Source organism: Coturnix japonica, chromosome 3 (assembly GCF_001577835.2).
Source record: "Coturnix japonica isolate 7356 chromosome 3, Coturnix japonica 2.1, whole genome shotgun sequence".
In the NCBI taxonomy this organism is placed as follows: domain Eukaryota; kingdom Metazoa; phylum Chordata; class Aves; order Galliformes; family Phasianidae; genus Coturnix; species Coturnix japonica.
The window spans coordinates 87,588,349-87,613,860 of NC_029518.1; the positions used below are offsets into that span (position 1 = coordinate 87,588,349).

The 25,512-nt window shown below is 39.3% G+C and overlaps 1 protein-coding gene across 1 annotated transcript in view; it reads right to left on the minus strand.

Moving 5' to 3' along the window:
• Positions 1-23,716, minus strand: part of KIDINS220 (kinase D interacting substrate 220) — a 50,481-nt gene extending 26,765 nt beyond the window's left edge. Inside the window, 24 exon segments of the mRNA XM_032443828.1 lie at positions 2,915-3,077; positions 4,288-4,432; positions 4,942-5,030; positions 5,202-5,445; positions 6,045-6,185; positions 6,592-6,881; positions 8,788-8,939; positions 9,830-9,995; positions 10,319-10,498; positions 10,670-10,834; positions 11,222-11,399; positions 12,210-12,308; positions 12,549-12,647; positions 13,489-13,587; positions 14,309-14,344; positions 14,347-14,480; positions 15,296-15,337; positions 16,172-16,274; positions 16,743-16,844; positions 17,763-17,861; positions 19,348-19,446; positions 20,022-20,120; positions 20,982-21,129; positions 23,563-23,716. Of these exon segments, the coding sequence (XP_032299719.1) occupies positions 2,915-3,077; positions 4,288-4,432; positions 4,942-5,030; positions 5,202-5,445; positions 6,045-6,185; positions 6,592-6,881; positions 8,788-8,939; positions 9,830-9,995; positions 10,319-10,498; positions 10,670-10,834; positions 11,222-11,399; positions 12,210-12,308; positions 12,549-12,647; positions 13,489-13,587; positions 14,309-14,344; positions 14,347-14,480; positions 15,296-15,337; positions 16,172-16,274; positions 16,743-16,844; positions 17,763-17,861; positions 19,348-19,446; positions 20,022-20,120; positions 20,982-21,089 (3,032 nt within the window). The 5' untranslated portion in view covers positions 21,090-21,129; positions 23,563-23,716.
• Positions 23,717-25,512: the final 1,796 nt, after the last annotated feature.

A 25,512-nucleotide genomic window follows, 5' to 3' on the forward strand; every position in this document is an offset into this window, starting at 1 on the left:
TGTTGCAAGTCTTCAGTTGAAGGCACCTATAACAGACCTACCCGATGGGTCAATCACTGCAAGGGAGACCTAGCACTGGACAGCGACTGTACCATCAAAGCACTGTCCCCATATAGAGGAAGCAATCACAAGTTGAAAACTCTACATATAAAAAAGAATCTCTGAAATTGCCATCTTCAAAGGAGGTGTCCGAGCAGCCCCCTCTCCTCATACACTTACAGCTCAGAAATGCATCAAAATCGAAGGAAAGTAATTACATTCTGGTTCATGTTCTTAAGTACCAAAACATTTTCAAATAACTCCTTCCAGAATAAAAGCCAGGGAAGAAGTAACAAGCACTTGGTACAGGAGTAGGAGCTATAAAAGTACAGAAATCTGGTATCTATTCGTGGCACTCCAAATGGGAAAGCTGTTCCTTCAACTAGAAAACCTATGAAAACAGAGATTGAAGTTCTAAAAGAGGAGCTAAATTAAATACTCTATTTTGAATTGATACAGGAGCAGATATATTGAAGCCAAATTACTTCAAACAGTTGTAGATGAAGAGCAGCAATACACTGCTATACAATGAAAGGATTATTTTGAATAAAACAGAATTTTCAGAGCATCAGATAATCCCAGAGGAGAGTTCACAGACCTTTTCATACTCAGCATATGGTGAACACAATTGCCCAAATCATCAGACAGATGAGATCTCAGCTTTGTCTCTATATTAGGAGAGCTGTAAATTTAGTTCCTTACATAGGTTCAACAAAAGAGTGTGAGAGATGCATCAACTCTTCCTAAGCATGGAGCGAGGGTGTTATTATGACAGGTTTTGTTTGTTTTAACCAAGAGACGGCACAGGGTTCTTCACTGTTGTTTCACGTTACAGATCCTTTAAACACTATAAACTTATAAATAAACTTATTCATGTCTATATTATGAATCTGCAAGCTACTCAAGTGACAATACTACTTCCAGATACAACCTGCATAGCAAGAGGCAACATTGTGTGGCAGGTTTCATGCATCTCCTCCACACCTGAATAAAACCTGACACTGGCAACCATTCAAGTGTCTGTACTAACGACCAATAATCCAGAACCTGAATAAGCCTTCTGCATTCAATTGTTCCTGTTCTTTCCTTCTCCTCAAGTTGGTTCATTACAGATTTAATGTTACACTGGAGTCACTAGTGCATGTTTTTGAGAACAATTCAGGTCTCTTATATCACCTTCGGATCCTCAGAAATCACAAACAGGCCATTATGTCTTGAAGACAGCACTGGACTTTATTCATTCTGAAGTGATTAAGCACTGCTGATGCTCATTAATCAAAAGGCACTAATTAGTACCACAAACTAGCTTCAGGTATACAGCTGTAGCTAGTAATGCAAAGACCTCATACAGGCTTTCTAGGTAAAAGAAAGTATTATACCTCACAAGAGATTAATAATATCCCAACATCCTAATGGACACTCAGTATGAAGAAAAGATTAAAATCTCTCAAGCAAGTTAAACAAGCATGTGCAACTTGTCAACAGGGTGAAGAAATGAACTGGAATTTGAATTAGTGAAAAGAATGTGCTTCCCTAATTATTTCAGAGCACAAATCTCCTGTATTTACCCTTTATCAGAACAAACAGGATTGCATGAAACAGACTAAACAATGTATGATTAAAATAGTTGTTCCAAAAAATTTCAGCAGAAGCCCAACAACAAGTATTTGACAATACTGATTATCCTCTGCTGTTAAGCAATGAATCAGAATAGAATTTCTTAAGCTGGAAGATAAAGATCATCAAGTTCAACCCCTGGCTCCACAAAGGACCACAAAATCCAAACCCTATGACTGTGCCATTCAAATGTTCTGTGAGCTCTGGCAGCTTGGGGCTGTGCCCACTGCCCTGCAGAGCCTGTTCCATGCCCACTACCCTGTGGTGAAGCACCTTTTCCTAATACTCAGCCTAACCCTCCCTGATGCAGGTGACAGGGAATGAAGAAAAGATGAAGAAAAGAATCTATATCCATTAAAAAAAAGTTTTGCTTAGATACAGCATCAAAATCTTTCAGAAATAGTAGCACAGACTGTATTTCTTTCTCAGGACAAAATCATCTATCAGTTTGGCCCTAAGATGGCTTAATTTAAACCTGTTTCATAACTTTAAAAGGAAAGACAGCTGAGGTTTTACCATTTTCGGTAGCATTAAAGAAAAATGTCTGATATGAGACATTATCTGTACTTCTGTGGATTTTTCTCATACCAACTGGTCTGGAATTGAAAATCTGTGTTAAAAATAAAAATACTGCAATATTTGTCATCTTATTCAATCAGAAAATGACAATTTTACCATCTTATTGCCACCTGGTCACTTCTCACTATCCACATTTCTTTTCTCACAAGCAGCCTGGATCTAGACAGCCACGTTCACTGGCAACACCTCTTGCACTCAGATGCAATATGTAGACTGCACTTACGGATAGCAACTTGTATCAGCAACTAAGAAAGAACTCATGTTCCACCTTCACACTCTTCAATTTCAGTAAAAAAAAAGCTGCTATATCCTTGAGCACATCATTAACAGAGCACCAAAACTGCAGAGATCTTTAAGACTAAAGGCAGTTCGCAGACCTTACGCAGATCCTGATTTCTAACTAAAGAAACTTAGCTTGACCATGGTAGAGAGAAAAGTTATATCAAGAAACAAACACACAGTTACCTGTAAAAGAATTCCAGTATACTGCTCTTTGTTTTTAATCCAAAGAATACACGGTGCACTAAATAGTGGTAAGTGTCATTTTAAAAGTTGCCAGAAGTTAATGGAAGACTAGGAATTCTAGATTACAACTACATCACTGTTTGAAAGCCATGATATTTCAATAATCATTTTTAATGATTATTTTAATTATTCAAACCACATACCATCCACCTACCTCTCATAGATGGTTTTTAAAGTCAGCTGATCTGGAACACCTTCAGTCTCTTCAAGATGCAGTATGAGCCACGACGTTCTATATGGCCACTGCTCTGTGAGATTGATCCAACTAGCAAGCCTATCCCAATTGAAGGTGATTTGATTTGCTCTCAATAAGCGACCTAATACAACAGATAAAAGAAACACAGTTGGTTTTTTTGCTGTGCTTTTTCTCTCCCCTTTTGAAAGATATCCGAAGTAACAATTACATATGTCCTTATGTCCCTTATCCTGATTTAAGTAGTTTCTGGTACTATAACTGTCAACTTCAGCTTCCAGCTAAGTGGTCTCATTCTGTTACAGGCAAACTTCAACAAAATTAAATACAGAAGTTCACAAAACTCATGCTAATATGGTGAAAGATCTTCTGTGTACTGGGATGCAAAATACAGTCAAAAGAAATAACCAGAACTGTCATCTTTATCAGCCAAATATCAGTGAATTTCAAAGCTATAAATGAAAAATAGCTTTCAGTTAATAAGACAAGGTCTGAATTACAAACAAAGCTCATTTCAGAAGACAGAAAAGGGAGGAGTGAACCAAGTTCATAAGGTTAAGCAACTTTTTTTTTCCCCTACAGAACTGCATTCATATTGGTGACATGACATTTAATTTACAGCTTGAAGGCTCTGCTCTTGGAGTTCTTCATGATGTTATCGTTCATAATCAGCAGTTACTGTTCACTGTACTGCTGCAGCAGGTTTATTAGCTCCATCTATGTGCCATGCAAGAGTGACATAGCAATTTCTGACCTGCACTCAGAATAGGCAATACAGCTACATTTACTCAGTGCTATGCTTCATATGCATGCAGACAACTGCACTATTTCTGCTCCTGTGAAAGTTTTGCTCCCACAATTCTCTCTTTCAAATGATTCAGTTCTCATTAGAAATTTGCAAGATTTTGTAACTTAAGCATTCAACGTTATCCTACAAAGGCAGGTCACCAAACATATTTTGTTGTTGGTATTACTGGTAGGGTAGGAGAGCATCAGTCATCCTAGCACTCAATTTTTATTAGGCATTAGAAGTTCAGAAATTCTATTTTCATAAACTAAGAACTTATGATAACCTGATTAATACTGGGTCTGTTAAAACACAACAGTGCCCTCTTCCTTCAAAACACACCACTATTCACTTAGGTATCTACCTGTACAGTGTCCTACCATTCATCATTTAGTGAGGTTCTTTAACACATATTTAGCATAATAAATTTGCATGTCAAAGTTTTAAAATATTTTTAATATTTAAGACAATACATCTGACAAATCCACAAATCCCTTAGGTTTTCTAATTAGCCTTCATATCACAGGAAAATAAGTGCAACGCTTACCTGTCACCGAAACTATATTTAGTAATCTTCTCATGGTCTGAGGACTGATATCACTGAACCAATCCTCTGTAACCAAAAGCTTGGTCAAGTCAAAGGACATCTGGCGAGTAATGGTGCGCTGCATCTGACGTCTTCGGTAAGTATCCTGATAAGCGACACACAAAGGCAAGAGGTACTGATCAGTAACAAAGTAATTTATGTACCTGAAATTGAATTAATTTTACTTCAATATAAAGCATATATTCACAAGGTCTTAAACCTGTGAGGCTGAAATACCATAAAAATAATAAGAAAAAAATAAAATTTAGCTGAATTTAACTCTGACATACTACGTAACATTTGACATAGCACTTAAATAGTATGCTGTATCATTTCAGCATTCACAGAAAGCTTCATTAATCATACCACCAGTTCCTGAATTTGAAGCTTTGAGGAAAAGAACACTTCAGTGAATGAGCACAGCTTCTCTTCTTTAGTAAAACATCAGTTTGCTGATTTAGGAATATAGTTCTCCTATACACACACTCTGACTTCCCAGGAATGGTTTGGTAAGTCTTCAAAGTTGATGCCATTAAGTACATGAAAGAAGAGAGAAGAATAGGGAAAAAAAAGCTCTATTACTAGTACTGGACCACTTAGTATAACATCTCTCACCCGCCTATTGAGAGCCGTTTTGCTGCCAAGCTTGGTCATCTCTCCAAGACTGTTCTGAGAAACTCTTCTGTCAATCTCTTCATGCAATCCTATCAGGGAAAAATAACAAAAAAACAAAAGGCATTTTCTCCACTCATATACATGTGACTGCATTATATAATAACTTTAATCATCTACAAATTACTTAATTAGCTTGTTCCATGAAACAGAGCTTACCATTGTTTTTGGAACCTCAGTATTACTCTCCTGCATAACTTTACCTGCGTTGTCTGTGTAAGGAACGTCCCCATTGGTTGTTGAAGCTACCATCAGCTTTTTTGCATTACTTAGTCCTCGACTATTCAGAAAAACAGGCAAATGGACTATATTCCGCATGTAATCGTGTCCGTTTATGTTTGAGTCACGTAGGACACTGTTGAGATTCTGGTTAATAGCTTTTATAATGATGTGTGGGTCACTCGCAAAAATAGCAATAAATGGGCCTTTGGAAAACAAGACACGCACCTGTAAGAAAGGAGATAGTAAGCCCTGTTACTAAGCATGAATCATCTGAACATCTGAGGCAACATTTTATATTCACTCTGTCCTAGACAGAACAAGGGACATCAAAGATGTCAGTTTCTTCAATATGACATGTCTAATGTTAGGTACTCATCCACAGTTAGAAATAAACATACTTGACACATTAGCAGAAGTACTTAAAACAGAGAAAATATTATGCAGCAATCTCATAGCCCCTGAAATATTTACCATTTAAGTATCTGTCATCTGAAGTACTTCAAAAAGAACCAAACACTCTTCAAACAACGTAAGTTTGTTTCAAAAAGATTCGTTTTCTAGTAATTAGCACCCGCTGATTTCAAAACATTTTCCATTTACAATCACGTATAGTCCTGCTACAATGTAATTTTCAACTTCTGAAAGCTTTTCCTCTTATTGTTACAGCTATGCTTGTGCACACAAATGTTTAAAAATGACTATAATGCAACAGAGACTCTGTATGTGTGCTTTCATTCTAAAGTAAGTGAAATAATCAGATGTATCTGAGTAATCTATGTTAGGAAGAAATCCAGAGCTCATCTCTGTATAATGATCCAACTCACAGTATCGAGCATTTGTAAAACTTTGTCCTGCTCGCAAGCATCCAATCCATCAATAATTACAACAAGTCTTGTCTGATTCTGAGTGAAGCTATCAATGGTTTTTGCCATTCTGGCCATCAGCTCCACTTCGCATTTCAAAACCTAAGGAAAAAAAACAAAAAAAGGAAAAGCAAAGAAGGAAAGAACATAGTTATAATACTTACATCTCAAAAAAATGCACCTGATTTCTTTGACAGATTATTACTTAGCCCAAAAATACTTTGTTACGTTTATAAAAATCAACGCTTATAAAATCTGAAAACCCTCCCAGAAGTGCAAGAGTCCTAAATATCTCTCTTCCAAACCATTTGTTCTTCTAGTTGCATTGAAACGTACAGCAGCACAGCATTTTCTGCTTTGAAGTAACAAATCACCCTTGGGCTTGGTTGTTCACCTTTAGAATGTTTAAGGAGTTATTCTTTCTAGTCTCACCACCTAAAGCAAGCTCTTAGTAAGTTGGGGGGGCTGGGTCCATTTCTTTCAGTGGCTAATTCAAAGAAACACTTACCTTCATGAATCCCTCACTTTTCAGCTTGTGAAGCTTGGAGGCAGCGTGGTGAAGACGTTTTCTTTGGGAATTCAAAACTGAATCCATCACTTGCCACCATGTTCGACAATTCAAGATAAAGGCCAAGCCAACAACACATGTAACTGATATAAGAATAGCATTCACTGTCATGTTTGTTGGCTCTACATTAAAAATGGCCAGCAGGGCAATCGCAGAAACAACACAGGACAATATGAACAGGAAAATCACAAAGGATGGGAGACAGCATGTTTTCTTCCATTTCTTTTTACCTAGAAAATAAGTATTTGCTGTTACAATGAACATAAGATGTCATCACAGGGGAATTCAAAATATATTAACTTGTGTACATACAATAATTTGCACCAAAGGTCAGTGTACTTTTACTGCTCAGTTACAAAAGTTAAAAAAAAAAAAAATCACCTAAATTTGCTAAAAATCTTGGAAATCATAAAGCAGAGAGATTTCTTTAGTCTTCTGTACGTTTCAAGAAATCCACACTGGATTGAAACAACCTTCGTTAAGCAGCTTCACACCAATGATATCACCCCTTTTATCGCATCTCTCACTTAAGCGTATTTCTACACGTTGTAAGCAAACAGTGAAGTAACTAGCTGGTTTTCAACAGAAATACGATCCTTAGGTAACCTGACAGCATTTTCATTGGAGAAATGACTCAAAAATGCAAGCCACAATTTGAGATGGCAGCCCTAGGTTTACCCTTTCCTGAATGCTAACACTTCTACAGGGCAAACAAAGAGCAGATGGATCACAAGAGCCTCAAAGAATACAACCTGACTTACATAGGATTGATAAGGAAGAGACAACAGAATATTGAAGTTGTTGGCTTAGCAGACCTAAGAATTTAAGGAACAGGCTTTTTCTTTGTTTTAATCAAAGTAGCAGCTTCTGCCTTTGGGAAATGTACAAGCAGAGAAATTCAACACTTGTCCATGTCAAAAATAGAGAATACAGTAATAGTCTAACTGAAAATGATGAAAGCAAAAAATCAATATTTGAACTTCAATGAAAAAAAGCTACTCTGAAAGAATTTCAAACCACATATGATACCTTAGACCAGAGTTTAAGCTGGAAAGGTCTTTCCCATTACTGCCCTAAGATGACAGACAGGTTTGTGATGCAGTACAAAGCAACAGAAATGCACAATGACAGGACTGAAGGGTAAGAAACGAAGAATAAAGACTCAGATAAAGACGTCTAGAAGTGAATATAAGTAGGGATGTAATTCTCCTCTAAATAGAAAGAGACAGAAATGGATTACAGGGAGATTTACAAATCAACAAAGAAATGGCAACTAAATGTCTGTGAGCGTAGAGACATAACAGACATTAAAGATAAGGAAAACCATATGGAATGTCTATAAACATCAGGAGACAAGGAGAGGTGGTTGTAAGATCATCAAATACAGAATTAGAAAGAGCACAAGAAGGCAGCAGGGCCAAGGAACACAAGACAAAGCTAGGACAGGTGAAGAGGAATGGGCAATTGCTATGGCTTATCACAAGAACCAGTACTAAATCAAACCTCGCTTCCAGAGAAACTACAGCACCGTAAAAGCTGAAGTTAATGAGAACTTCAATGAAGGAGACAAACTAGAAAATGCCTAATACAGCAAACAAGGGAGAAAAAAAATCCACGGAACAGCTTGATAAAGAACATACAATGAATTTAAGAAAAAATAATGAAGAGCAAGTTCTGTTTGGCACACAGGATACGCTTTGGACTCTGAAGAATATAAGTGGGACAAAAGTTGGCATCCCACAGATTCCTCAACGTGTGATCAGTTCAAGACTACCTGAGGAGTAACTGACTGAAACTGAACTTAAAGCAGAAATTAGTTCTATAAAAAAAAGTCCCCTTTACCTCACAACACCACACACGGTTCTGCTTATTTTTTTTCAGCAATCTGCAGATGGGACAGAAAAAGTTTCTTCCACTTGGATCAAGTAAGAATACTTCATTTCATCTCACCGCATTTGTTAATACAAATCAAGATAAACAAAACAGAGCATTTTTCTCTCCAAGACAATGAAAAGAAATTCCCTTTCTGCATGATTACAGCACTTTCTAAAAAGAGCTTCTAATGCGAGGAACAGAACCCCTAATAACGGTGCATTGAAATGGTATAATCAGAAATGCCACTCAGGTAATAAAAACCTTGTGTATCTTCTGTCTTGAAAACTCGAAATAGCCTTGTTGCTAAGAAACCAAATTCTCTTTCACATGCATCAGAGAGGGTAGCAATCATCTCAGCCAGCGAAGTCTCTCCACCTACACTGGACAGTCTATTGTAGTCCGTGAACAAAAATCTGAAAGAGAAAAAAAAGCCATCCATGTTATTTACTTTGGAAAGCTTCAAGTAGTTTTAGACCACCGAGGCAAAAATCTTCCCACGTATCAGTAGCTGAAAGATTTCTTTTATTTGTTTTTTCCACCCATGTGGGAAAACATCTAGAATCCTTTTTTTTTTTTTGTAATCTCTAACATAAAATTACATATTTATCCCATTATCAACTTTTTTGGCTCACTTCCTATCCTAAAACTTAGATAAGAATAATGGTATCTCAGACAACAGTACAAACAAAGACATCTTCACGAACCCAAAGCATGAAGTCAACAAGTACCTTCAAGTATTTATGGTAGATCAAAAAACATACAGAAGAACACCACATAAAAGCACCACTGGGCTAAAATAACAGCTTCTAAATGACAGCAGTATACAAAACCACAAAACACAGTCTAATTTTTTTCTTGCTTACAATAAGCTTTGAGCAGCTTGATGCTCTACTTGCAAGAAAAGAAAAAAAGTCTTTAAAAGATATCCTAACAATAATAACCAGTGAAATAAGCATTAAGCATAATTCTCTGGTATAGCTCACTACAACCTTCTTACTTTCTTTGTCACAACTTAATTAAAAACAAAACAACAAAAAAACCCACAAGAAAACAACCTCACACCTCCACCAAAAAGCAGAACCTTTCACAGACTTTGGCACAGAGTAGCAACAGTAATTTGACAGAGCCGTTTCTTGATCTTTACAAACACAAGAATTTACTTGCATCAGCCTTTATGGCTGCTGTTCTCCAAACAGGAATCATAATAGTTTTTCACAGGACAGCATACATACACATAAACACAAGCAGTCTGGAAAGTGTCAGAGCAAACGTGATTCATTCAGGACTAAGTGAAATAACCAACCTCACAGGTAAAGCTTTAGTGGTTTGCTCTGGTAACTCTGGTGGGTTTACGAACATGAGTTTGAGAAGCAACTCTAAGTATCCAATGTGCCTTGCCAGTCTTGTACTTAGTACCCAGGCCCAGTTCCAGCTCTCACCTTCTCTTCGACCACCGAAATAAATTACAGCTAGAAGAAGGAAAAATAAGTTTGTTTTAGTCAATATTCACAACTGAATGGAATCATGAAGCTCATACAGAGTGAAGTTTAATGAACGTCAACAGAAATGAGAAAGATAATAGCAACACAGTGAAGCTAATATGCATGGCTTTTGTCTGTTTTCAAGGCCATCTTCTCACAAAGTACACACAAAGGAAAGGGTTAAAGAAGGTCTTACTTTCTACAAAGTCAGTTTTGTTTCCTAAAACAAAGTTTGTCTACAAAACAAAAACCAATTCTAAGAATAGGCATTTAGCAAAAGCCATCAGAAACTTCACACAAAACAGACTTACTGAAGAAAATGTAGAGCACTGCTAATAAGCTGAGTGACACTGCTATTCCGAGCTTTGCATCCACTGTGAAAGCAAGCAATAAACCCAAACCTCCACAGAGCAAAAGTGTGAGGAACACAATCAGCCAGGAAAACTGAAACAGAGGTTCAATCTGCTGTCCTGCAAAAGTCTTCATTTCATCTGAAAAACAAAAGCCAGTAAACATGTTAATCCATTCTAGACCAAAAAGCACAGAAATTATTATGAAGATCCCCACGTAATGAAGTGGCTGCTGCAAAAACTATTAACGCCTATGTGATCATTTCCATAGGTGTATCTGAACTCATGGGAAATGCCCACATCAAATTTTACCTTCTAGTTTCTTGAGCAGGAAAGATTTTCCACTTCCCCATTGAGCATATAAACCCACACAAATAGGTGGCTGCATGGTTGGTTCACTCAGAATATCTGCCAAAGCACTGCTGTACAGATCATAACCCAGCATGTCGCCATCAGATTCCGTGGGAGACAAGTGTCCTGTAAGATGAATACTGTGTTATAGAGCTGTGTTTTAAGAAATCCTATCAGTATGACAATCCTGATACATAAAACGATGACAGGTTTACCTATATTTGTATGTATAAACCTCTCATATATTATCAGTGTTATTAACACCGGATTATTACTGTTGCATTCTTGTTTGAAGGAACACTGATTATCTATATAAATGTTAGGCAATTAACAAAGCTATTAAAGCTTACTACAAATTGTCCAACAAAATCACAGCAATTGAAAGAAAACTCTTACATAACCAAGATTTAAGTAAAAATGATTAAGAGAAATGGCGTAGCATCTGATGTCACAGTACAAGGGTTAAAATTAAAAGGCATGTTTGACCAGTGTTAGACCAATACTTTCACTTACTAGCTCCAAATATCTGCGTTAAAATACTCTTCTGGTGGCTGCAGTCAATGTTGTAAGGTGTTTCTCCTGCTTTGTTGGGTCTATAAAGCAATCTACCATCTTTTGGGTTTCGCAAGAGTAGTTCAGCAAGTTTACGGCTTCTTCCCCGAATAGCGATATGAAGTGGGGTATCTCCTTTCTGCAGTTCAGTTAAAAAGAAAAAAACAAAAGCTAGTACCATCCAACATGAATTCATAAGATGAAAAGGCAAAGAATCAGAGAATCATTTAGGTTGGAAAAGATCTTCAGGATTATTACTTTCGACCTCAAATCTGACCTATTAAGTCCCACCACATAGAAAATCTGTTCCATATCCCCTCAAGTGCATTATTTACTTGCAATACATCTTAAGGAATTCTTCATAGCATTAAACCTTACAGCCGGCTTTTTTCCCCCCTTGAAAAAAATATTCTATAAGTTTGAAAAGGCAAAGGCCCAATAATGCAAAAGTTCAGGCATTATCTTCTTTCAGCATTCACAGAACTGCTGTCTCTATTCAGAAACAAGAGTCTGCTAGCAAATTCAGAGACCTTTATAGAATAAGAGATTCTCGACAGCAAAATTACTTCAGTGTCTGCACAGATCTCTCAAAAAAGCTTCAGAGTAAAAGCTGCCTTATTATACCTAATTACAGTATCAAATAAATACTCCTGTACTTAAGAGGTTTACCAAAGAGGTCAGTAAGAAATTACTGTTATTCATCTTTGGCCCTGCTTTGTTTAGTGGCTAATAATCAAAATAAAAAATGACTGACAATTAACCATATCTTCACTCTTTTTTGAGCATGTTAAGAGTCAGTAATTCTTATTCCTGACACAGAAACATCTCCATTCACATGACTGAAATAAAACCTCTTCCTGTTTTAGTCTCGACAGTTCACTATAAAATCGGTTGCAAAACTAAAATGATTAAATATACTGAAGTAAATGAACAAATAAATATTCCTTACCTTGTCTACAGCAGAGACCTTTGCTCCTTTGTCCAGAAGAAGCTCTACTATTTCAATATTTCTCATCTTGGTTGCCTTGATAAGTGGTGTCTCTCCATCCTGAAAGTAAAAGCAAAGCCTAACTTAAAAAAGAAACAAACACACACTAAACCTTCCTTAACATCACTGAAAAGAAGTTCTGTATTTCAGAAAGAAGGAAAAAATAAGCTATTTATTAGAAACAGCACATAACATATTCATAGTTCACCAAAACTGAACTTGGTATTATGATCTTAACATTACGCAGGGATGGAGAGAAGATGTTAAAGCAAATCATGCTCTCAAAACTCTTATACTCACCTTTGTATATGTTTCAGTATCAGGGTTGCACTGCAAGATGTCCCTCACCATTGTAGCATTTCCTTTCTCAACTGCCCAATACAAAGCAGTTTTATTATCCTAAAAAGGAAGAAGAAAAAAAAAGTAGCACTTTAGCACAAATCAATTCATTTCAAAACCAATATATAAAATGCAATCACTATACTTTCTATCTGCTTAGGGTCTCCCCTAAGCTCCCAGAGTCATCCACGGGGATGGAGCACAAAGAACACACGTGCTGGGAAGCCAGGCAGAACTCAGCAATCCTTCCACAACACAACAAAACAAAGCAGGCCAAACCTAAAATAAAAGTTAAGTGCTGAGCTCAGCTAAGAGAGATTTTGGATGAGTATAAACAGAATCCTATACAAAGGACAAAAACAGAAGGGAAGGGCAGGTAGAAATTACAGAATCCACTGACAATAACTGCTTATTGCAGCAAGGAAGTTTGTTAAAGAGGGAACCAACCAAATACAGGGATAAAACAGGCTTAACACTACTGACAACAGGGGTACCATACCAACGTAATATTAGTGTTAAAAGTATCAGGTATTCTAACATTAGATGTATTAAAATACTTCACTATTTTAAATCTGTTTAAACCTTTACTTTACTAGCAGTGCCGGTGCAATAAGTTCTGCTTAAACCCTTTGCTTTTCAACCATTATACAGAGTAACTAAAAAATGCTGCTTAGCATATCATTACAGTTACATATACTCTCTATCTTTAGAACTGCCCTGCAACATGACATTTTTAATGGGATGGAATTAATCCACTTAATGGGAAACTCAGTTCCCTATAGAGAAGAATCTGAAAAGTTTTTTAAAGCCCTGTTTTTAGATACACATAATTATAATTGTTTGATATCCAGATTCACATCCTATTTAAGAAGAACGTGAACATTTGCACTGATGTACTTACCTGACCTCTGATGTCTATATCAGCATACTTATGGAGCAGGGCCCTCACAATTTCAACATGACCTCCTCTAACAGCCCCAATCAGCACCGTGTCTCCACTCTGGATAAGATGAGAAAGAATACTGAAGGTGAATTAACTTTATTTAGCAAAAAGAAAGACAACATGGAAAAAAAATTACAGCCTCCAAGGAGACACTGTGCCCATGCACTCATTAAAAGAAAGATGAAAAAACAAATAAACCCCAACAGTCAAAACAAAACTTTCAATCTGGTTGAAAAGAGGTGAAGTATTACAGGCTCATAGGCAAAACAAACATCCAAGAAACACAGATCCATCTTAAACACCTAAAAGCCTGAACTACTAACGGGGAGAAAAAGGATTAGCTGTTCTCTATGTTCCTAAGACAACTAACACTAAATAATCACAGAATCATAGAATAATTTGGGTTGGAAGTGACCCTTAAAGATCATCCAGTGTCCAATCCCTGCTATTGGGCAGGGAAGAGAGGAACAACTGAAAGAAATCTATTATTATTTCCAGTATCCCCACTGATTTACTATTTTAATAGCATGATCATTGATATTAATATTAAAAAAAAAACAAAAAACAAAAAACACTGAAAGCTGCACACCAGCCCAAAGTTTTTTGGGTAGTTTCATTTTAAGAAGTGATTTATTTTATTTCCTCTCTCAGCAGCATTTGCCACAGCTGTAACACTGCAATACACGGAAATACCTCTAGGTGGCAGAAACGTTAAAAAACGTACCCACAAATGTGCATGCCATATACTGGTATTTAAACGGTAGGAAAGTCTACTCACTCTGTCAGGAATATTCACGTAAGTTCCAGCATCAAGACCGATTCCTGCACGATTTCAGTATGCCCTTCCTTTGAGGCAATCATCAGAAGCTGTATTCCCATCTTTATCGGTTTAAGTTCACATTTTGGGTTCCGGTTTTACAGTATTTCCTCACAGAGTCCCGTGTAGCACCCTTATTTTACGCTACAATAAGTTGCAAGTCCATGAGAAGAGGTTCATGCAAAACAAATAAGTAATGAGTAATAGTCCTCGTGCAAGGTTGGAAGGGACTTTAGAGATCATCGTAGTCCAACCCCCGGGCTTTTGGCCTCTGTGGTAGCAGAGCCGGCACTTTACCACTTGCCCCACAGGGGGTATAGAGCAGATTTTGTTTTACAGTCAATATAGGAACCACCACTGTGTCAGTTTAAATAACAGAAGAATACCCAATGATACATCTGTTTTAGGCATCCAAAAGTTTCTCTGGCTTTACATTATGAAGTTCACAACACCAGGCTTATGCTTTCTACTATCAAATAAAAAGCTAAAATGGGAAGAGGAAGAAGGAAAGAGAAACATTAATGCTACAACAAGAAAACATCTTAAATGCAAATGGAAAAGCTCGACTCAAACTGCTCGAATGTCCTAGGCACTGTGCAATCATATTCCTGCCATAGGGAGAACTTCCATTATACCACAGAATCAATAGAATCACTAAGGTTGACAAAGACCTCCAAGATCATCCAGTCCACACTGTCACCCACCACCAAATATTATCTCCACTAAACCACGTCCCCTCAAGTAACATCTAAAGTGTTTCCTTGAAAACCTCCTGGGACAGTGATCCACCACCTCCCCAGGCAGCCCATTCCAGCACCTGAGCACTCTTGGTGCAGAAATTTTTCCTAACATCCAACCTGAATCTCCCCATGGGTAGTAACCTGAGGGAATTCCCTCTCATCCTATTGCTAGTTACACAGTAGAAGAGGCCAACCTCCACCTCTTCACAGCCTCCCTTCAGGTAGTTGTAGAGAGCTGTAAGGTCACCCCCTGAACCTCCTCTTCTCCACACTAAGCAATCCCAGTTCTCTCTACCACCCCACACAGAACTTGTCCTCCAGACCCCTCAGAGCTTTGTTGCCCTTTCTCGACCATACTTCAAGGCCTCCATGTCTTTTTTGTAGTGAGGAACCCAAAACTAAACACATACTCAAGGTGCAGCTTCACCAGGGCTGAGCGCAGAGGGATGATCACCTCCCTGCTCCTGCTGGCAATGCTGTTTCTTACACAGGCCAGGAAGTCATTGGTCTTCTTGGCCATCTGGGCACACTGCTGGCTCATGTTCAGACGAGTTATTGACCAACAGCCCCAGGTCCATTTCCCCCTCAGTCTTCCAGGCACTCTGCTCTTAACTTGTAGTGTTGCCTGGGGTTACTGTGGCCAAACTGCAGGATCCGGCACTTGGTCCCGGTCGAAATCCATCCCATTTTATTTACTGTCAGTGTGTCAACACTGCTCAGAAAGAGTTGGGTTTTTTGTTTTTTTGTTTTTCATACAAACTTCAGAAATAATCATACAAATAAAAGCTGTCTTACATAATTTTCCATTCCAATTTACTTAGTTTGAATCAGTATTTTCAATTATTTGTTATTTAAGTTGCTAGATAATGGAATCTGCTTCAATTAGAAATATAACATCACGTGGCTGAAACTTAAAAACAAACAAACAAACAGCCAACCCTGACTTCTGAGAAGTTGTAACTGTCACTATTATGTTCATATGAGGTGCACTGAGTTACATTTCTTTGTGTTCGTAAACATCTCTATGTGTGTTAATAGCACAGATGTATGTGCCTCTGTCTTCCACTGGAAAACAAGCAGTTACTTACAGCTCCTTCTTGATCAACATCAGCTCCCATTTGCAGCAAGTATTTCACACAGTCCAAATGGCCTTTCCTAGCTGCCCAGACCAGGGGGGTGGTTCCATACTGCAAAAGTATTGCAAAACATTCTGTCGTATTCAGTATCTTCTACATTTTAGTGCTCATCCTATACTTCAGTCATTTACCATTACAGAGATACAACTTCATTTTAAAAATTAATATATAAATCTGAAAAGCCACTAACTTTTATTTTCTTTAAGATTCTAGCAATAAAAGCTATTAGTCTACACAACCAACGGCTTAAAGAACAGAAATATGTTCCACTGAAACAAGTGCTTACAGCCATCTTCAGCATCCTATGAAAGAACTTCCTGCGTTTATCATGACTTACTCAAGTACATTAATTCCAATCTCATGGGCAAAATATAACTTCAAGCATTAAACTACTTGACACAGTTTTATATATATTTAAACTACAATTATTTTAAGATATTACATGCAAACAACTCAATTCACTTTCACAAGAAATGTACCAATCATGAAAAAAAAGAGCATTACAGAAACATCACTTACTTTGTCAGAGCAGTTCACTTTAGCTCCATGCTGCAGTAAGAGATGTACTATATCTGAGTGACCCCGTCCTGCTGCCCAAATAATTGGATAAACACTGTATTGCTTGAAAGATAAAGAATATAGGATGAACCACAGGAAATAATACTCATTTCATTGTCATTTCTCAAACACAGCATTGATCACAGTATTGCAGGAGGCGATGAACACACAGGAGAAGGGACATACAGAATTAAACCTAGTAACATATAATGTTTCCTAGCACATTGTCTAGATGATTACAATTTTGTAACTCCATAAACAAGGCTTAAAAATTCACATTCACATTTGTAATGTAAGAGAAAAATCAAAACAGTTATGCGTTATCCTTAAGTATCGAAATCAAGGCTGCAGATAACTGTGCCATGCAGAAGCTCCGTACTCAAAGAAGAATCAGAATGGGACACAGTCAGAAAGAGAAGTGGCTACAGGTTTCCCCTTCAGTGGTCACTACTGCATCAGCCACCAACTTGCTTATGCTGTCAGCTCTCTGTTACCACAAATGTTAAGGTATAATCTGTCAAAATGCATGTTTGTTTGTTTTTATAAAAACACAAGTTGAAACAAATCTCAAAATCCTATCTACATAATCTGTCTCAGAATTATGGCACACAGTTCTATGATCACTCAGTAACTAATGGAACAATTAAAACAAATTGTTTCTCACCTGCACGGATTAGTTACCTCATTAACTTATACAGATGCAGAAAAATGACAGCTGTTATGCAAGATAACATACACTACTGATTTCTTCTATTATCTCCTCTCCTGCTGATTTGAATCTTACTAAGAGGTACTCGTTTAATTACTTTAATCAAAAAACAGCGGCTGTCACACAAAATCAAAACAATCACTTCCATTAATAAAGCACAATGATGTTATATTGACAAAGACGCTAATCAAGGTAAGATTAGGATAGGATTCCAGATTTTAAACATCTTGCTGGGAGATGGAAAATAGATGGTTCTTAAGGCAAACACTTACCATGCCAGTGATGTTTGGATTTGCTCCTTTCTCAAGCAGCAGCTTAGCTACTTCGGTACGGCCTTTATACGAGGCCCACATCAGAGCAGTCCATCCTCCCTGGCAAGCACAATTCAAACAGACACCATCATTGATAAATACTCTTTAGAAACTTAATTGTAGACTGTTACTTAATTTGTTATTCTTCAAGTGCAAAACATAACAAGGACTGGCTACACAATCTTATAAACCCACTTACGTAATGAATGCATGTGTGCAAATACTAATTCCCTGCTGAATGCAAAGCCTGGCAGAATACTGCACCCTAAACATGACTGAATTTCCTGTAAACACATAATTCAGACATCAAGTGCATCCAAACCAATGACTAGAAAAAACAAAAAGAAAGTTTTGCCTTAAAACTAAAGGCTAGAATTCACAATTAACTTGAAGTAATTATTCTTCACTTGTCTAACAGATACCTACATGTCCTAAGCAAAGTAACAATGTAATTACTCCTTCCTTCCTGACAGATGCCATATATCCTTATTAAGGAGAAATTACGAGCAATTAGCTCCAAACCTCACAGATGTGGTTATTTTAGTTTGTAAGCATGGAAACAAAGAGAATCATAGAATCACAAGGTTGGAAAGGACCTGAAGGATCATCTAGTCCAACCGTCCTCCCTTTACCATACCTACAGAAAACCCCTAAACCAGATCTCCTAGCTCCCTATCCAGATTCTTCTTGAACACTGCCAGTTATGGTAACTCCACCACCTCCCTGGGCAGCCATTCCAGTGCCCGACCACTCTCAGAGAAAAAAAGAGGTTTCATCATCTCAGGCATGCGTTAGGGCAGGTAACCAAAGCTAACTTTAAAACAATTGTGTGCCTCTGTTAATTATAAGCATAATTTTTATTACTCTCTAATACTTATTTTCAAGGTCTCTCTCAGACTGACATGGGCCTAGAAACAGTGCTTGCCAACCAGACGTGACCAGCATTACAATACTAGGAAAAAGGATGACATGGCAGCACGCCACAGTCTTCAGAGTGAAACTGCAGTTAAGGGAAGCTCTTGAAGTCTCTTAGTGGTTTCCTAATTTAAGCAGAACAAAATTAGTTCTGAGTGATACCCAGCTTTTTCTTCTGTCAACAGAGAAGTTTGTAGCTCTACAAAGTAGCAACCAAGCAATCTAACACACAAACAAATTCCCCAATTCATTATGTGGGCTGGACTGTAACACTCACATATAAAATTGAGCAAGATCAGTGAAATCAAGTGCCAGCATATTGGGGACAAGGATTTCTAGATGGGTAATCACAGCTGAACAGATTAAAAGCATATACAACAAGGCAGCTTCTGAAAAGGAGTAACATTTAAAAAAATACTAACCAAGGAATAGTAAGAGAGACACAAGAAAACCACTGTGATACTGTGAGAACAGTATTTAAGCCTTTTCCATTGTAACAGCACTGATACAATACACAATAAACGAATAAAAGATGGGTATGTTTTCAATAAACTGAACATTTCTATGTCACTAAATTGTTCTTGTCACCAAAACACAGAATCTGTCAGTTTTACACCAGGACAAGACATACCAAATCCCTGTGCTCCAAATTGACTCCATAACTGAGAAGTTCTGCTACGATGGCTGTGTGTCCTTCTTTAGCTGCTGAAATAAGAGCTGTCCAGTTATCCTAAAGAAGGAAAAATAGTAAGTCATATTTAGTACTACAATACTGTCATAATACTACAAGACTATAACAATTACTACCTGCTACTTCAGGTGGCTGCCGGTCCCCTTTTCTACTTGTCTCTGTTCTGGCTTTCAAGTGAAATAATCCTTAACCTAAACTCTCCCTCAATAGTTATTGAGAAACAAAAAACAAAGTACAAGCCTGACAGACCACATCACTAATGCCACAAGAAAAATCACTTGGATATTAATTCTTTGTTGCTGCAACATTTCTCTGTTTCACCTATTCTCTGATTCCAATGACAGCCAACAATATCAATGTAAATCCTTTTTACAGTACTAATTCCCTACAAAAAAAATCATCAGCAGCATTCAGCACAGACTCTCAGATATTTAAAACATCTTAGAAATCAAGGGATGTAATTTGAGAAATACTGAGACAGATAAAACTTTGCTTACATATCATTTTCTATCATCTCTTCTTCCCGTCCCCTCAACATTCATCAGGACACATTTCCTTTGCCTGACTTGAACCCTCTGCCGTTAGGTACTGCAACATACAGTGCTAGTACTCACCGCATCCTCCAAGTTGCAATTAGCTCCCTTCTTGAGAAGCTCCTGGACAATTTCTAAATTGCCTTGCTCAGCAGCCAACATGAGTGGAGTCTGGCCATTCTGAAATTAAAACAACATGCAAAAAGTGATGCAATGAGAAATGACACAAATTATACATATATACTAAAAAATAAAAGCCCAGAACTACAGAAGATGATGAAGTTCAGATCCCAGTTTTTAACTGTCAGTGAGAAGTAGTGGAAAGGCCTGTTTCTCCAAAGCTCACCCTCAGGCAAGTCACTGCTGCCAGGAAGGTCCTGGCACCGATGAGCCTTGGCTCACCAGCAGTCTTTACAGACATGCCCCCCTGGGGCTGGCAGGCAATCTGTTCTGTTTTTACACAACTCCTGGGAGAGGGAAGAGAAGGTCTTGGCAAGTCCAAAACTAGAAACAGAATTGCACTCAGTGCTGCTGAATTACCCTCCTTATGGGTTTGAAACTGATGCAGACCATGCCTGGGTCCAGAAATTACCTTCTCCAATGCAAAGATATCAGAAGAAACACTTTTAAGCACCGGAACACTGTTGTGAGGGGCTGCAGGACTTCCATCCTTAGCACCAGATTTCTCTCTATGTCCCTGAGCACCTTGACCTAACCATTAAGCGAGCTCAATTATGAGGCACACATAACTGCCTCTGTGAACTAAGAAGCAATTCCCAGCTGCAGATATCATCTCCATCTACAAAGTAAGGATGGATCCGCATTTTCCAGCTCAGAGGCAAACTGAGAAAACAATTACAACGAAGGATGTTGAAGAGCTCACAGACTAAACACTGTGTGCTCAGCCTGTACAAAAGTAAGCAAACAGCTGAAAATAAAGCTGACACTGTTATATTTACTAGTGCGGTCTCACTGATTATACTTGTTCCTTAATAAAATAAAAGCTGCAGTATGGAATAACATTCACAAAAACCATCTCACCTCATTTCTCTCATCTACGTCCCTGCACTTCTCCAGCAGTGCTTTCAGAGCAGGAACATTGCCTTCTTCTGCATAGGTCAGCAGACTCTGACTCATCAGACTCGCCATCTTCACACAGTACTTAGAATGTTCCTGTAACAAAGTTTACCTGTATTAAAAAAAATAATAATAAAATAGCTGTGAGTAAAGGCTGTGAGTTAATTCTAACGTTAGAAAACACAGATTGTTCATGTCAATACATCAGCAGTTGTGTACTAAGCCCCATTATTCCCCTAAACAGAACACTTGAGAGATTAAATATGCTGTGCAACAAAAGTTACCCTATTTTTTATGTACTGACCAAATGGGAACTATGAATACAATGCACAGCAGTCTTTCACGCACATAAATGTTTCTGTATACAGAACACTGGGAATACCTGTGCAGGCTACAGATACACTTGTCATGTACAGCGCAACCTTTATGGAGATAAGCAGAGCAAGGAGACAACTCAACATTATGAAATTAGTGATAATAATCTGAATGACAGCCATACAGGACTTTGCAGAGCACCATTTATCAAGCAAGTTGTCAGTCCAAACAAGCCTGCATGTGACTGCACGTTGTCAACTTCCTATTCAATGTGACACAGCTTCTGCTGACTGACACGCTAACACATAACATGGGAGAGTGTTCTTGGTTAAGACACAGCGCTAAGGAACAGAAGACTTGCTGTGAAGCTACATAAACTGTAGGCAAAGCAGAACAAAGGGAGAAGAGAGGAGAAGCAGGAATGTAAATCACACCCTTAAACCCAGGCTGCAATTTAAGGAACAAATTCCAAAGCAGATTTAGGCACCTGAGCTCTCCATGCTCCAGACTTCCACACGCCAAGCAAAATACATGAACCAAACGGTGTGACTCAGACACTATTTAAGACCCAAACCTCAAACCTGTTCCAAAAAAGCCCAAACTTGGCACACAACATCCAGCAAGTTTCCATATAGGCCCTGTACAAACACACACAGCCCCTCCCACATGAAAAGCCAGGAACCAAAAGGTACCTATCTTTTGCCACTGGCTCTCACTCCACTCCACCTTCCAGCACCCCAGCTCTCACAGAATCACAGAATGACCCGGGTTGGAAGAGACCTCAAGGATCATGTAGTTCCAACCCCCCTGCCTGGCAGGGCCACCAAACATACACCTTTACTAGATCAGGTTGCCCAGGGCCCCGTCCAACCTGGCCTTGAACACCTCCAAGGACGGGGCATCCACAACCTCCCTGGGCAGCCTGTTCCAGGGCCTAACCACTCTCCTAGTGAAGAACTTTCCCCTAACATCCAACCTAAATCTTCCCTCTTTTAACTCTCTCCAGCAGCCTTAGCTCTCACCCTTATTTCCCACACCCAGTAAACTGAGGATATGTTTAAAATCACCCACAAAGCACAAACACAACGTCTTACGGAGCAAATTATACAATGCATTTGCAGTCAAAGTTCAAACAGTAAATTCTCAGAGGAAAAATAAAGAACTCAGCAGTCCTTCCGGCTCAAAGCAGAGCTCTTTCCCTTCATGTTCCTGCTCTAATGCAGAAAGGCAAAGGCAGCTCTGCCGCCCTACAGATAAGATCCTGCTCCAGCAATCACTGCTGGAGCTCTGGGTTATCACGGCTGCACAGCTGCTGCCTCACCTCTGGTGTGAGCCCTCAGGTGCAGTTGAAGCCTCTGGCTCACAGCACAACATGCTAAAACACGCACCTGGAGCTGCTTTTGCAAAACCTAATGTTCCTTGTTGCTGAGCTTGGAATGCTCACAGTGCCCAGGGATGGCACAGCTTTCAGACACTGAGAACAAACCAAGAGAGGACAAGATACATTCAGAGCACAGAGGGTAGTGAAGGTAACATTTGCACAAGGGTTAAGCCGTTTGGTTTGGATTAACCAGCTCTCCCTCCTGTGCTGAAGAACACGATCACTGCTTTGGAAAGACTGCAAGAATCTGCTGATTTACAGAAACATTGTCACTCTCAGCTGCATTATCAGTCCTTCAGGACACCTTATTACTTCACATATGTATTTAAATAGACATCAAGAACGGCTGATGAGCCGGACATTGAGTGACATGACACGATTGATATTTTTAAGTACTCCTTCTATAGGTACTGCCAAGATTTTGCTTAAATATATTAAGTATTTGCTTAAATAATAACCAACCTCCACCACCTCAAACACTCCAGGTGGCTGTCAGTGCTAAATACCGTAGAGCTGGGACTGGTTATTAAAGAGAAAGCAGACTAGAGGTTAAATCCCAAACACCAGCAACAGGATTGACACCTCAGCAGAGAAACTGCTCTGCCTGGAAGGCAGAACGAGAACACAGTGCACAGCGAGGTGTTCAAGGGAGAAAAAGAAATCAACTCCTTTGTAAAATAGAAAACGTTCGGTCCTTCAAAGCACCGCTTCTGTGCAGGGCCCGGCCATGAGATCAGCGGGTACAGCCGCACCTCGGAGGCGGCGCCCCGCGTCTTTGTTTGGCACTCAGAGCCCTCCCGGCCTCTCCCTCCCCCACACACCGTCCCGCTCCGTCCCCTCCCCGCTCACCACGGAGCCGTTGGTGTTGGCCGTGCGGTGACTCCCCGTCGGAGCGGGCAGTGACAGGGCAGCGGCGCTCCGAGCGCCCTCACCAAGCACCCCCAGCGGCGGCCATCTTGCCTCCCTCTGCCTGCCGCTGCCTGGCGGTCACGTGAAGGGAGACGGCGCCGCCCGCCGCCCTCAGCCGAGCCGAGCCGTGCCCCTCAATGCGCCCCGGGGCCGGCCCTGCTGAGCCACCAGCGGGCGGAGCTCGAGCCGAACGGCCCTACAGGGCTCGCCCGTTAATAAGCGGTTCTAAACGGATCGTCACGAGGCTCGGAACAGCCTGCCCGGGAGCCATGGAGGGCCTGAGTCACCGCTGGGACTCGGGGCTGCGGCTTCCCGCGCTGCTTCCAGCGGGTATCGTCACCACACGTTCTTTCTGTGTACAAACTGTGTGGTGGCTGTAAAAAGTCATCCCCAGGACATGTTTGGTTACAGAATTCGTTTAGTTCCGTACTGGCCGCAGTAATAACAGCTGCCTCGATGGGCACAGCACAAGATTAAAATTAGGGTGACAAAAAAGCAGTCGGAATCACAGAGTGGTTGGGTTGGAAGGGCCCTCACAGCCCTGCCATGCCCCAAACCAGTACCTAACAGCAGCTCAATGAACAGCCCACAAACTGATGAGTCTTGGTGAAAAACTGCTTTAAGTATGAGCAAATTACACAGATGAGTCTTGTTGAAATACTGCTTTAAGTATGAGCAAATTACACCGGCCTTAAAAAGCCTGTTCTGAAGCATTAATACCTGATGAACAGAGGGAATGATTCAGTATTAGACAGGAAGTCACGGGAGCAGCACTTGTGTCATAGCGGCATACAATATACCTTCTTTTCCATAATAAACTGTGTTAATCTGCATGGTAAAGAGACTTAAGGTCGAGGAATCTGTATGCTTTAAAATACCATCACCTGCCAACAGCAACTACCATAGCAGAGCCTTCTCAGTGAAGTTTCAAACAGCAAAAGAAGCACAGAAACATAGGACACATTTAATCCTGCTTCTTTGGAGTCAGCAGCTAAAAAAGCAGCTTGTTTAAAACACTGGGGGTTATTTATTAGTTATGAAGCTCCCAGCTGGAAAAAAACAGTGTAGCAGGAAGCTTTGAGATGGAGATTTCCATGTTGTGCAAGTACAGTTCCCAATTAACACGCAGCCAGACTTGTAATTCTTTTTACTGGCTCTAATAGAAAACCAGCACATGTATATATATGTATGTAAGCCCCAGGGAGTAAATGGGATGAAAGCAGTGTTTAAGCAGAATACCCCAAGTAACAGTGTGTGTGTGTGTGTAATGTTTGGATCTCTGTAAAGGAGAAGCTGCTTTAAAACACGTGATACCATTCCTAGCACTAATTACAAACAGACAGGACGCCAAAGAACTTGGAAAAACAGGTTGATGTGGCTTTTTTTAACTACAGTTTAATCAGATTTAAAGACACAAATTAGAAAAAGAAAAACATTGATAGGCCAGTTAAAAACACCTTTCAAACAGAAGAGCAGGCCGCGTCTGCAGCACGGCCGGGACAGGTTAGAAATACGTCATTATTAAAAGACCACAATCACAGTGTAACTAACAGCGGTATTGGAATCTTACCGTACACCAACACTTAGTTTATGGATCTGTTGAAAAATAACACTTTTTAAAAAATATATATTTTGGAATAATAAAAATGAAATTCACCAACGACGCATTATATTCTGAATCAGGAAAGGCAAAGGTAGGGATACTGTAACTATCCACACTTTTAGGGGTGTTTTCTCATCTTAATACACGGGTATCTGGAGGCGTAACTACTGCATTGAGGTAAAACTACTCCCTTGAACGCGTGACCAAGGCAGGAAAGAATGCGGTTCTGTCTTTTATATTCTTAAACCAAATAACTTATTACCACCTCTTTGAACAATTCACCTCGT